At 51.8% G+C, this 12,655-nt stretch overlaps 5 protein-coding genes across 5 annotated transcripts; 3 read left to right on the forward strand and 2 right to left on the reverse strand.

Moving 5' to 3' along the window:
- Positions 1-165: 165 nt before the first annotated feature.
- J4E88_002588 (uncharacterized protein) lies at positions 166-2,415 on the forward strand (the record flags this gene model as incomplete). The annotated part of the gene is made up of 1 exon (XM_049396248.1): positions 166-2,415. The coding sequence occupies one exon, from the start codon at positions 166-168 to the stop codon at positions 2,413-2,415; it is 2,250 nt and encodes a 749-aa protein (XP_049257596.1).
- A 1,991-nt stretch (positions 2,416-4,406) lies between these two features.
- J4E88_002589 (uncharacterized protein) lies at positions 4,407-5,031 on the reverse strand (the record flags this gene model as incomplete). The annotated part of the gene is made up of 2 exons (XM_049396249.1): positions 4,407-4,505; positions 4,558-5,031. 2 exons carry the CDS (start codon positions 5,029-5,031, stop codon positions 4,407-4,409), a joined length of 573 nt encoding a protein of 190 aa, XP_049257597.1.
- A 3,177-nt stretch (positions 5,032-8,208) lies between these two features.
- On the forward strand, positions 8,209-9,390 carry J4E88_002590 (uncharacterized protein; the record flags this gene model as incomplete). Its single annotated transcript, XM_049396250.1, has 2 exons — positions 8,209-8,614; positions 8,672-9,390. The coding sequence occupies 2 exons, from the start codon at positions 8,209-8,211 to the stop codon at positions 9,388-9,390; spliced, it is 1,125 nt and encodes a 374-aa protein (XP_049257598.1).
- Positions 9,391-9,779: 389 nt separating this feature from the next.
- On the forward strand, positions 9,780-10,917 carry J4E88_002591 (uncharacterized protein; the record flags this gene model as incomplete). The annotated part of the gene is made up of 3 exons (XM_049396251.1): positions 9,780-9,893; positions 9,958-10,285; positions 10,340-10,917. 3 exons carry the CDS (start codon positions 9,780-9,782, stop codon positions 10,915-10,917), a joined length of 1,020 nt encoding a protein of 339 aa, XP_049257599.1.
- Positions 10,918-11,324: 407 nt separating this feature from the next.
- J4E88_002592 (uncharacterized protein) lies at positions 11,325-12,254 on the reverse strand (the record flags this gene model as incomplete). The annotated part of the gene is made up of 1 exon (XM_049396252.1): positions 11,325-12,254. One exon carries the CDS (start codon positions 12,252-12,254, stop codon positions 11,325-11,327), a length of 930 nt encoding a protein of 309 aa, XP_049257600.1.
- Positions 12,255-12,655: the final 401 nt, after the last annotated feature.

The raw sequence follows: 12,655 nt of genomic DNA on the forward strand, positions 1-12,655 counted from the left end.
CGTCGCTGGAGGCGCCTATCTACCAGGACTACAGCGCCCTTCGGCATCCCAAGAGATCTATTCCACCGATCTCGACTTCGCATATCGTGGGCCGGCCTTGCTATTTATCATTATCACGATTTAGGAATCTTCGGTCCATCTGACGACACCGCGCCACCGCCGAAAATGAAGGATGAGCCGGCTATCAGCTCACCTCTAAGTGTTCCCATCAATACTAAGCTTATGACTATGTCTCCGCCCGACACACCGTTTGCCAGCACCAAGAATCAACTGCGTGGGAAAGCTGGCCCCGTATCGCACTCACCAATTCTGCGACATCGTGCCCGGTCACTATCGAGTGGTCTTCCCCCACGTGGTCTCGTCGCATCGCGGGTCAATACCATCAACATGGTTAGCCCACTGACTGATGTAGTCGTCTCCGCACACAGTGATCGCGACACACTGCCATCTCAGGCAAACCCTTCTTCACCGACGTCAACGCCTCAATATCGCCCCGGTCCGCGCTCGGCTCATAGCTCCCCGCTGAAGCGCAAATGCGAGATCGACGACTTCGCTCTTCCGCCGCCCCCGCCGACCGTATCCGCAAACGAAGCTGCTCATGACGCTGTACTAGCTACGGTGAACCTCGCCCCGTCTAGTAACAAAGGCATTGTCCAGAGCGAGGCCTCGAATGATGAACCCTTCACAGTGTTAGAGAACTCAACAGCGGGTAGTACACCATTCCACCGTGGCCATCGACGAAACAAGACAAGCTTATCACAGGTGGTCTCACGTAGTGACCCACTAAAGGGAACTGCATACGGTACGGAATCGTTTCGTGCAACAGCAGGACAGTATAGCCATTGGCCGACAGATCCACATCATACTTCCTCTCAAGACGACTACTCAGGTATGGATGTGTTCAGCTGCGACACGTCTCCTGAGGTGCGTGCTACGAAACGAAAGTCACTGCCAGAATACAGCAGTACAACCTCCACCATGGATTCAGGCAGGTCGGAAGAGTTCCACGATTGCACCCTACCCCAGAGGACGACAGTGGATGAAACCAAAGAAGATGAGCGCACACCGTCTATTCAATCCGACACCCCTAGCTACGCCGAATCTTCTTCGGGAGCCAGAGCAACATCCCCAGCGGCTGAGCCATATTCGCCGCTTCGTAGGGTCAAGAATTTCAATAACGCCGAGAGCTTCAACTTCCATGAAAGCCCCTTCTCCCAATATGAGTATGCGCTCTCGCTCTCGGACATGAATACCGACGATGTTCGCGAACTATACCCATTGGAAGCCTTTACCCAAGCAAGCACTCAAGATGGCTGCGCCATACATGACTGGGCGTCCCCTTGGCCATCGGAGCAGCCTGTGAAGAAACTCCTCCGCTTTGCTTCCCGACCAGACTTTGCACCCTCCATGCACTACGAGTCAGAATCGGATGACTATCCTTCTCTGCAGAATCTCCTCGATCTGGACGAGCATGATCCTGAGCCTCGAAGGAGTCCGCTTAGTGCTGTGATTCGCTCCGATCAGGCACAGGATGGTGGGCTTGCGACCCTCGCACCAGTCTCCTACTATCCGGATGTTGGGTCAGAGATGACTATCCTTCTTCCGCGGACGTACAATGCAAATTCCGAGGATGATACCATGGCTATCCCTCCCAGCACCCACGATGCGACCGCTAGTCATGAGCTTGCGTGCCTTCTTCCACTGACGTACGATACCAATTCTACCAACGCGCTGGAGAACGCGTCGCCGGTCAAGCGGAAGCCGATACTACGAAAGGCCAAAGACGGATCGCTTCGATCCTCTGCACCGCCTCTCAGCTCTTCAAATTGGGTGGTGCATGGCGGATACGATAGCGAGGAGGATCTCTGGACGAAATCCTGCAGCGGCGTCCCGATGAATACGGAAGCCTCGGACGTTCACCACAGCAATAGCTTCCATGACCGCGACGCCGACATGGAGCCAATCCACATCGAGAAGAGGCACAAACGCAATGGCTTGAAGACCACACATGAGCAAACCGCGAACTCTGTCGGCAAGTTCATTGAGCCGCGCTCAAATGCAAATATTATCAAGGAACCCGCACCTTTTGGCTCGATCACCCGTCGTCCACTCCCGACCATCAGTCATGTTCTAAACCCTCCACTCCCAACCAACACCGGTGTTCTGGACCTCAGCTTCCAGTTCCCAGCCCGTGATACGCAGCAACAGCGCGGTGTCAGCATGCCCGTCTTTGCTCCACCTTCTGCTGTGCGTACTCAGGAGAAGAAACACGCGCGGCGCAAATCTTTTGGGAAGTTGCTTGGTGCTTTCGGCAAGAAGGGCCCGGAGTCTGCGGCGGTAGAGGCGAAAGAGAAGCCAAAGAAGTCGCTCGGTCGGCGCATTAGTAGGAGGTTCTCGTCGATGTGGACGAAGTAAACCTCGGAGGCTTGAATGCGCATCGTGGAAAGATCGACTTGGAAGCATGGAGGTGCGACTCTCCTGGCACATTGGAGACCACTTCTGTCACGGTTGCTCGACGACATATCGTAGGTGAGATCACTAAGCTATGACAAGACGGCGGCCATGTGTGCATGTAGTAGATGCAGCGCCTATGGTACACTGTGAGAAGGGACACGTTTGTATACGTGCAAGGATTAATCATGGTAGAATGTCTAATACAAAATTGACGAAAGACTACGAAGAAAACATCAACACCATAGCCACTACATGTGAGTGAACAGGAGCTCGTAACTCAATACCATCACTGTTCAGCACGCCTCTCCCAGAATGAGTCCATCATACCTCCAACCCAACAAAGCCAGGATACCATTATAGCTTACTGGCAAATAATGACTCCATTATCAAGGTTCGTATTCCCAAACTCCGCATCAGCGCCACCGGGCCTATCATCGAATTAGCTCTTGCCCACATTCCAACATCATTACTGCGACCTAATCTAAGAACTAAGGTAGAGGGAGAAGCAGACTTACACAATAGTAGCAATCCTCCTCGTAGCCGCAGCATCGGTAAAGATGCTACAACTTCCACTCCCGCTCCCCACAATCAGTGCGCGGTTCGCGCGAATGGGGGAACCTAGGTTACCGAAATTGGCGCGGATGGAGGTGCGCGAGCCTAGAAGTTGGGGTAGGAAGTCAGAAAATGTCTCATATCAGTTTGCACACGGCTTGTCTTACCATTTGCGGGGATTTCACGCTGGACAGCGGTGTCGGTGGCGTCGTTAGAGAGTTGCACGCGGAGGGTGCGGGTTTGGCGCGTGGAGATGTCGGTTGGGGCTGCGAGAGCGGAGGCCGCGAGGAGAGGGGCGAGGAGGAGGGTGAGTTGCATTTTGGGGTGATGTTGGATTGGTTGGAGGGGTTGGTGGGTGTGGTGTAGAGGCTGTAGAGGATGTAGAGGGTGTAGAAGAGTGTGTTGAGGATACTGTAGGTGGGAAGGAGAGAACAACAAGTTATCATGTCGACTTTATATCTTCTGCTCATACCGCTACCGTACATCAGCACACGGTGATCTCTCGTTCCGTTCTTTTCTTAGACTTACTATCCGGCTGTCTCTGCTCAGCCTTCATGGATGCTAGCACTTCCGCTACCATTCTTACTCATCGTTCAAAGCTGTCCGGGCACCAACGACATCGACCGCATTAATTCGCGCAACGCGCAACCCTACGTTTTCGTAAGAAACATCTGCTGTTGAGACTTGGTTAATAACTTGGTACGACGAAGCTGACAATAGATGTGATGACAAGCATGTCAGTGAGTGCAAATTTGGAACTCGGATATTAATTTAGTCGCTTGTCTGAACAATCCCGGGACGGAACGCGTTAGCTGTTATGCTGATGTCAGACCGCAAGTGGCTCATGTGGGGTACATAGGACTGGGCGCGTGAACATGAGAAGCTGAATTTTGGACTGTTTTTGGAATCTAGATGGTGTTGATGGGCGAGGTGATGTGCTCAGCATGTAATACCTGTGCTGCTCTAGCGTATGGCGCCATACTGCAAGGGTGCGTTGCCAGGGTCTGCATGGCGATGCAGCGGCAGGGTGTATGCGGCCGTTGTGTGTGGCATGACCAAGGCGACTAACAAAGGATGTGGTACACTGTTTGCAGTATCGGGCCGCGCAGTAGGCTTGGTGGCTGTATCTGAGGAACGGGTGCGAAATAGACTGCTTCCTTTGTCAGCGTTAGCCAAGAACATCTCTTCTGAGCATCGTATATTGCTCTCGATAGCCAGCTTTGAAGCACCTCTTGGTCTTCCAGACTTCAAGAAAAGATCGAACGGAATGAAGCATGATGTGGAATTATTGTTTTGTATTGATACATCGTGGGCAGATACTAGTATGTCCACGTATACGGCCGTCGCAGTCTTCGCCAAGGTCGTCGCTATAGTCATTCTCGGGTCATGAAGTTATCCATCTACCTCCTGGGGAGAACATCCTTCGCGCCATCCTTCACCCGTTGTGCGGCATCGGCGACGGCGTCCCTGGTGAGGTGGAAATGCTGACCAAGACGGTCCTGCGAGAGCGTTAGTATCGTGTCCAAGACAGCGGACTTGCTTGTCGCTTACCTGCTCAGCGCCCATTCCGCTACCGGCCATCAGCTTCGCCCTCTGCTGACCATCGTATCCAAGGCCAAAGTACTTGGCGTTCTTCTTTCCGTTGGCAGCCACGCTTCCCGCAGCTTGTATCGCCTTGGCGGCATCGATGCTGTGCAGCGCAGGGCTAAAGTGTGCGTTGTATCGATCTTGCTCGGCGCCATCGCCCTTGTACTTGGCCGCTGACTTCATGGCGTTGTAGCCACGGTCGCCAATGCTCATGTGGTCGCCGTAGCGGTCCTGCTCGGCGCCCTCGCCCTTGGCCAGGGCAGCTTGTTGCAGCTTGTTGAGACCCTTGTCGACACCGCGGCGGATGGCATCTGTGGAAGCGCCGAAGTGCTCGCCAAAGCGATCTTGCTCAGCGGCGGAGCCGTGCTTTGTGGTGACATCGACGTTGACGGGGTGAGTCGCGAGGGTGGACTTCTCGTCGGAGCTGAACCAACCCATTGTGATTGATTTGAGGCTGTTTGTGGTGGGTGGAGAGGGGTTGGAGTTAAGTTGAAAGTGTGGGAATTGAGTTTGCAATGGCTGTGTGATGGTGTCAAGGGGACGAAAAGATGTCGTGTTATGTTGCTGGGCTGCGGAGAATGATGACGTAGGGGCTAGCGAGTGCGCTAGCATCCTTGTCTTGTGCCTGATCGTCATGTGAAGACGTCGCTGCGGCCCACTAATCATCATTGCAATGTCAAGTTTGCCGTTCCTTCATGCTCTTGTTTTGCTTTTGCCATGTCCGGCTCTCCGCGTTGTGCATTTCGTCCCAGAGGTCTGCTATGCGCTTCCAGTGCCCCGACTTTGACGCATTGCACGGGAACAACAATTCAGCCAGTCCTTCAACCTTTGATGAGTACGTACCTGTGCGAAGCGGTTCAGGCTGCATGAAAGCGACATTTCTGCAGATTAGAAGGTCGCGTACGAGAAAGACGCGGGCTTCGAGGGGTGGCTGCCCCTCTCGGAGCTATGCCAAGCCTGATTGGCCAGTGTGTAGCGCGCACCACAGACGTTCTGCCGTCATCCTTCCCCTTCATCATACTTCCATCTACATTGCTCGCAACGTTTCTATGCAGTTCGCGCGCGCAGTTGGTGCTTTGGGTCTATTCCACTTCCTTTCTAGTCATCTCTAGTTGCTGTCTGACCCCACAGTTTCACCACCTTTACCCGTGACCATTCCGTACGCAGCAATCCTGTCAAACATTACTCGCTTTCTTCCGCGTGCTTTGCAATTCTCATTTTCATCGCGTTAGCAAATTTACATTCAAGAAAGAGCTGGGAGACATCATTCATGTCTTCGCTAATCTTCCGCATCCCCTTCGCATCTTGCTTTACAAAAGCGCGGCCTTGCGCATCACGACTTTTCACTTGATTAAAAAAAACCAGCAAAAAGAAACCTTCAATTTCTCCTCTCACCAGCCTCGAACTTCCACCCTCAACCCGCAAAAAGATACCATGGAACCTTGTATTCTATCCAGGTACGAAACTTGCTTCTTTTATGGCAGTTTATCACGACTAGCTTGATATTTTTTCTGATTGGCACTTTCGTTCGATTCTTGTTTGTGGCCTTGAGCTTCCTCTGGCTTCGGCTATAACCGGCTGGAGTGCTGAATGTTTTTTCTGTGTGCTAGCCGCCACCCTTTTGTTGGCAGGTAAAGGTGGTTTCGATGGTGGATTCGGGGTTTGGGTGGGTTATAACTGCGGGGTATGTGGACGTGGAGGTAGGAACAGGAAATTTAGGAGCAGGTGAGAGACGCGTTGGTACGGTCGCGTGGCGGCTGTTGTGAGGTGAGAGAGCGGAGGTGAGAGCGCGTTCAGAGACCATCCAGGCGATAGCGCGCCCAGATGAGCGGGCGGAGACGAAGAGGTGGCCACGCCACGAGAGCACTGCAGACTCACCATCGGATCTCATTCGTCATGCCCACGAGATGTGGCACTTATGATGATCGCGAGCTGCCATTGCATCAGGAAAACGCAGCGCCAACAGACAACAAACGCGTCGCCAACACACCGGGCCAGTATTTATTAACCATCTCACGCTGAGAGACCGGTTTTATATGGGGTGAGCAGCGACATAATGGATTTACAACGTGCCAGCGTCCCGACGCGCAACCACTATGACCGCGTACGCCAAATACAGGCTGTTGGCAATTTCAACAAAGCGATATGGCTCCTCAGGAACAAAACAACTGGCCAGCTTGCTGTGCGCAAGGAATTCACTCCCGGAGACGTTGCATCGGGTTTTGCTGCGCGCGAGATAAGCCATCTCATACGTCTATCGAACTGCGCTAATATCTGCACCTACCGCGAGCATGAACTAAACTTAGCGACAGGAATTGGTGCACTTGTTATGGATGTGTATGCGTACGGCGATCTATGGGCTTTGCTCGAAAAGCATGTCAGCCAGCGCAAACCTTTCACCGAGAGCTTCATCTGGCACGTCTTCAGGTCGCTAGCCCGGGCTCTCCGACACATGCAGAGAGGCGATCCTCCTGTTCTGAGCGACACATACGACTGGATACTACACCGAGACATATATCCGCGCAATATCTTCCTCGGCCTCCCTGCCTCTCACGAACCCTCATGGCCGAAAGTCGTTCTCGGAGATTTTGGCTCGAGCATATCGCGCACCGACGACTGGCAAACCATTGAGCTGCGACAGCAACAAGACTTTAAACCGCCGCCTTTCGAATTTCCGAACAATAAAAGGAGTGACATATTCCAGGTAGGGTTGGTTATCGTTGCGCTGTGTAGACTGACCACGATGCCTAACCTTTACGCTACCTCGTTTCAAAGCAACCCAGCTGGGGTAACTTACACACCCATGCTCAACGATATCTTGAAGAGATGTCTCGAATTCTTACCTGCTGATCGTGTATCTGCGCTCGAGCTACATCAGGTGCTGAATACTCGCTTCGTTGGTGGGGGTAGTCTACATGACTTGTTGCTTGGGGCGCCAATGTACCAGTCTTAGGCGTTTGAACCTTCTACACACAGGTTGAACTAGAATTTCAGATTCGAATTGAAATCCCGACCCAAATACTGCGTTACACATTATTTCTTCAAGATACACAAGGTGTCTTCTCCGATGTCACGAGAAAGCTCCGCGGGTGAAACGAGGGACTAGTGCACATACGGTCTAGCGCGGACCCCGTCAACCTTCCGGAAGTCGCGTCTTCTCTTCCATCGCGTCTTCATCGCAGCCATCATCGTCCACCCTGTCAGGCCGCATTTATGCCTTCTAAAACGATTCCATAATTACGGGGGTGCAATCGGCGCGTCAATACGCTGCATTGGCCCGGTCATCGCCTTCCTCTCTGCTCCTGCCTCCAATAGCCGGTCCAGCATTCTCAGCATGGCGCGTTCACACACCCTTGCAAGCTTCGATGAATCTAGCAACCTCGTCTTCGCATCTTTCGCCACTTTGCAACCTACCGAAGTCTTGTATCTGCTAACATAGGGATAGTCTCGTTGTTTGTGTGAGTCGATGTTTGTTGCCTTCGTTATGATCGTGACTGCGACTAGCTGCTAACAAGTCGACACATGACGAGGGGGTGGAAGTATATGAAGCTTGGAAATGGCCGCATTTTCTGGCTTCTCACATCATCTTAAGAAATCTTCTGCACTTCTCTGCTCATGGCTTCGACATTCTGCTCTTATTGCCACGGACCAGCAACACAGATATGCGGCTGCAAACAGCACCACTACTGCAACGACGATCACCAAAAGGCTGATTGGACAAATCACAAGCACACCTGCCACGACATCCGGCTTGAAGCCTTTCTGCCACAAGTCGCCAACGTCATTCAGTCAGCTTCTCTTGCGCTCCTCGAAGCTACAAACATGATGCTGATTACGAAAATTGAACTGGACAATCAGAAGATCGTCGCCTACAAGGGTGTTAACTTTAGCAACAACCCGTTCCCGAAGCTCACTGACAATGTGTTCCCTGATACAGCCACCAAGCACGCGGTGCTGTGCTGTAATGCGCGGTTCTTACCCCTAGCATATATGCATCTGTTGCTCAAAAAGCTCATCAAGAGTAAGTGGCCCGGCATATATTTGCGCGCGATTTAATGACCAGCTGACACCTGACCAGCCAAACACGTTGACATCCACGAAGTCATGGTAAAGATCAAGACAGCATCACGGACCGTTCTTTTCCTCGCAGATGACGGTACAGACAGCGAGAATTGGCCTGAGCACAATATTTCACTGTTACGAATTACCGCCAATGGGAGCCGAAAGCAATGGTACATCAACCTATCCGGTGCTGAGCTCGGGCTCACGCAAGCATTCTATACCGCTGCCGACTTCGAATCCAAGCACATGCAGGCGCTTTGTGCAGTCTTCGAGTTCGGTAAATGTCGAGAATACATCTGGACTTGCTCAACTATGCCAGGCTGGTTTGCGCACACAGAGCGCATCGGCTTTCAGACCTCATCACAAATGGAAACAGCACTACTGTCCTTCTTGCAGCAGCCTGGAAATGACTTGAGAAATCTTCGTAAGAGGAGCATCGCAGGCTCGACGAGCTGGACACAACCGTTGGTTGAGGCTTTGTCTCAGGCTGTTCATGGGTACATCTCCAACTACAATGTCGGTGGACTCATGTCTCAGATTATCCATGAGCCGGTGAGTCTGACGCAAGAAATGACGAGGAGGCATTTTGATCTCGCTAGCATTCTTGGCGATGCTATGACGGACGAGGAGAAAGCGAACCGCCCTAACGTAGCTTTGGATCTGGCGAGGTTCGAGCAACAACACAAGGGCCCTGGCGTGGATATGGTGATAGGGAGTTTAAGTCTCTTTAGTTAGAGATACTCCCGGTGCATGGCCACGAGTGGCGAACAATTGATGCGACTTGCAATTCATCTCTCAATCAGAATTATACGATAGCTGTCGTCCTTCACATATCCAATCTTGAATCGCTTCGCTTGGGGGTTGGTAGCCACGATATGGTCCCCTTCGCGTCAATCTAGAAAAATGCTCAACACCCTAGAGCCTACATCGACGTTGCGTCACCCACTTTGCATGTTTTAATCTTGGTGTAGTCTGCAGACAGATCCAACCTATTCATCTAGGCTGCAAGCCAAAAGCGGCATAGCTCAACTCGTGCAATCGGAACAAGTATTGCCCGGCTTGACCTGAACACCCCTCTGCGCCCACAACTCCTCTCCGCTGTTTACGACAATAAAGCAATCGCCATGGCTCCCGAATTACAAGCAGCGTGCGCCGTCTGTGGCGAGCTGGCTCACAGCAAATGCGGCGCCTGCAGCTCAGATATCTCATCGCGCCGATACTGCGGCAAGGCCTGCCAGGTAAGATCTCCCATGTACGGACTGCGTGTGAGCTATACACTGACTTCGTATATCGTCAAATTAGGTGAAAGATTGGCCGACTCACAAGAAAGCATGCAAAGACGTCCAGAACGCCGACCTCGAGAAGAAGCTTGCGCGCGTAGCCCAGATCGTTCAGCAGGCCTACTACGACTTCCGCGAGAACACTTGGGTTCAACCTGTGATCAAGATCCACGATCGCAACGACGCTCTAGTCATTTACGACGAGTCCAAGAGCGAGAAGAAGAAGTTCTTCGTCGACTTTCCGCATCATCTTGTTACAAACGTTCGTTCTAAGAAGGCACTGCTTTGCGCATGGTCATGTAATGAACCAACGGCTTGGTTACATGATACGCTTGTTGGTCTACTCGAAGGTAAGATATGTCCTAAATCTAACTTGTTTTTTCACGCTGACTAAGTTATCACAGGACTGAACATCAAGGTCGAAGAGGTTCTCGTCACGCTAGGCACCGTTCCCCGCAAGATCATCTTTCACGATAAACTTGGCAAAATCGACAACTTGACCTGGCCCTATTGCGACCACAAGATCATCCGCGTTACCGCGACAAAGACCAAGAAGCAGTGGATCATGGACATCACCGGCGCTCAATTTGGGATCTATCAGACCTTCTGGAATTGGGAAGAATATACAAACAAGTATCTTACGAAGACGCACGACGTGGAACCTATCGGCGAGAACAAAGCCATGTTCGAGAGGCTTGCCAAGAACCCCGGTAACCCAGGCCTGGAACACAGACTGATGAGGATGGTAGCAGACCATCTTGATGACTTCGTGAACAGGTGGAAGGCTGAAAGCGGCTTGTCACTGGCGGCTCTCCTTGACCTCAACAAAGAGACCTATGAGCAGGCTAGCTCAAAGCTACTACAAACTATGGACGTCGCGATCCGCGTCCACGTCAAGACTCATGACTACAAAGCGGAGTTCCAGGCTGCCCAAGCTTATGAACGCAAGCATCACGGTGAAGGCTACAGGGTCGACCTCTAAGTCGTGATCCCCCTTGCGTTGCTGGTATGATCGCCGAACACATCAGCGACATGGATTTGGCATACGGCCCGGCAGCATAGACAGGATGGAAAAGGCGAGCGCATATAGCTGTGGAAACGTGTTAATTGGCCACTTGCTTGCCTCAATCAAAACAATCTTCACAATAAACACTTCTTCCGCCATCCAATTTATCATGACGCATGAAGCACTGGGAGTATTGGGATGGATACATAGGCGCATTGGCATCATGAAAAGATGTTTTGAGTTTGATGTAGGCCTCTACTAGAATCGGAAATCTCGTAAAACAAGAGTGAATGCAATATATCCTGGACCGGGGAAGCTCGACCCAACATTGTTTTGCGGCTCGCCACCACCTTAGGGGTATGACTCCTCATTCCATTAACGTACTACAGGAGAATACTAAATTTGCAGAGGCTGAACGAGCTGTTATCGACCCACCTCCTAGACTCATTGATCGAGATCGTCTCGAAGCTCCGATCTAAACCGATGACCGAGTCTGATGCGGGATGGGCGGCAACGACATCAAGTGCGAAACGTCTTCCCGAGCGGGCTTCGAGCTTACGTTGGCGCCGCGCCTTAGTAGCAAGATACTTGATCTGGTAAGCTTTGTCGTCCACAATATGAGAGAGCAGGTACGTGTTCATATCTTCGCCATCAATGCTAGGGCTCCGTGCACCCATCACAGCGCTAATCTCCTCGGTATCAAGATAAACGTCGTTGACTGTAGTCACCGCATATATGCAAGATGTTACGACGTGTCGCCAGTTCGCCGTGATGAATTTGAACGGGAAGAGACAGTGGTCCAGTACCAGACGCCATAACTTGAGCTGGAGCCGAGCAAGATATTTTGAATGCTTTTGATAGGCAGGGTATGTCTTTTCGAATGTTTGCATAAAGTCAGCAAGGGCAAACCTTGCGCTGGTATCGATGAGCAGTTTTGACACTGGTGGGAGTAGCTGCTTGATACCCTTCATCGATGCACCAAAGCACATCGATAGCTGGTTCAACATACCAGGCTGTTTGATACCCGCTTGTACGGCGCTCAGGTACAAGATGACAGTAGCCAGCTGTTCATATGTCGCGTTTACCCACAGATACTGATGATCAACGCATGTAGTCAATCCGTCCGTGATACCGTTAATGGTGGTCCGAGAGAAGCCCATATCTTTTGCGACATCAACAACATCCTCGACAAGGCCTTCCAATCGTCGGTTATCGTTGATCCGGTACGCGGCAATATCTTCGGGCGTGCTAAGCACGAAAAAGTGCTTCGAGGACGTTACCACTGCGATGTCGCACTCACGAGCGCGCATCATTACCGGCACGTGAGATTGATCGCACATTGGGAAGTCGGGCAATATGAGCTCACTCACCCTTGAACTGTGATACTTGATCTGGCCAGATTGGATCATCTTTTGACGCTCGCATAGAGTACACACGAAAGCGGTGAAGTTCACAATGGGTATCGTGCAGTTCCGTCCGCATAATGAGACCTGCTTAGTGTGAACGGTATGGCCACATATCAGGTGATGCAAATGTGATGCGCCGCTATAGCAAGGCTCAGTGCGATCCTCGATGCTCATGCGGAGGGTCGTCAAGTGAGGACGGCGATGACCTTTCTCGAGCGCGCTCTCGTGTTCTGCGACTGCGCGACGCAATTCTTTACGAGACCTTGTAACTTCCATGGTGAAAGGCCAAAAGCAAGTCTCCTGATCTA

Source organism: Alternaria novae-zelandiae (genome assembly GCF_023758075.1).
Source record: "Alternaria novae-zelandiae strain BMP 2774 chromosome Unknown scaffold_4, whole genome shotgun sequence".
NCBI classification, from domain to species: domain Eukaryota; kingdom Fungi; phylum Ascomycota; class Dothideomycetes; order Pleosporales; family Pleosporaceae; genus Alternaria; species Alternaria novae-zelandiae.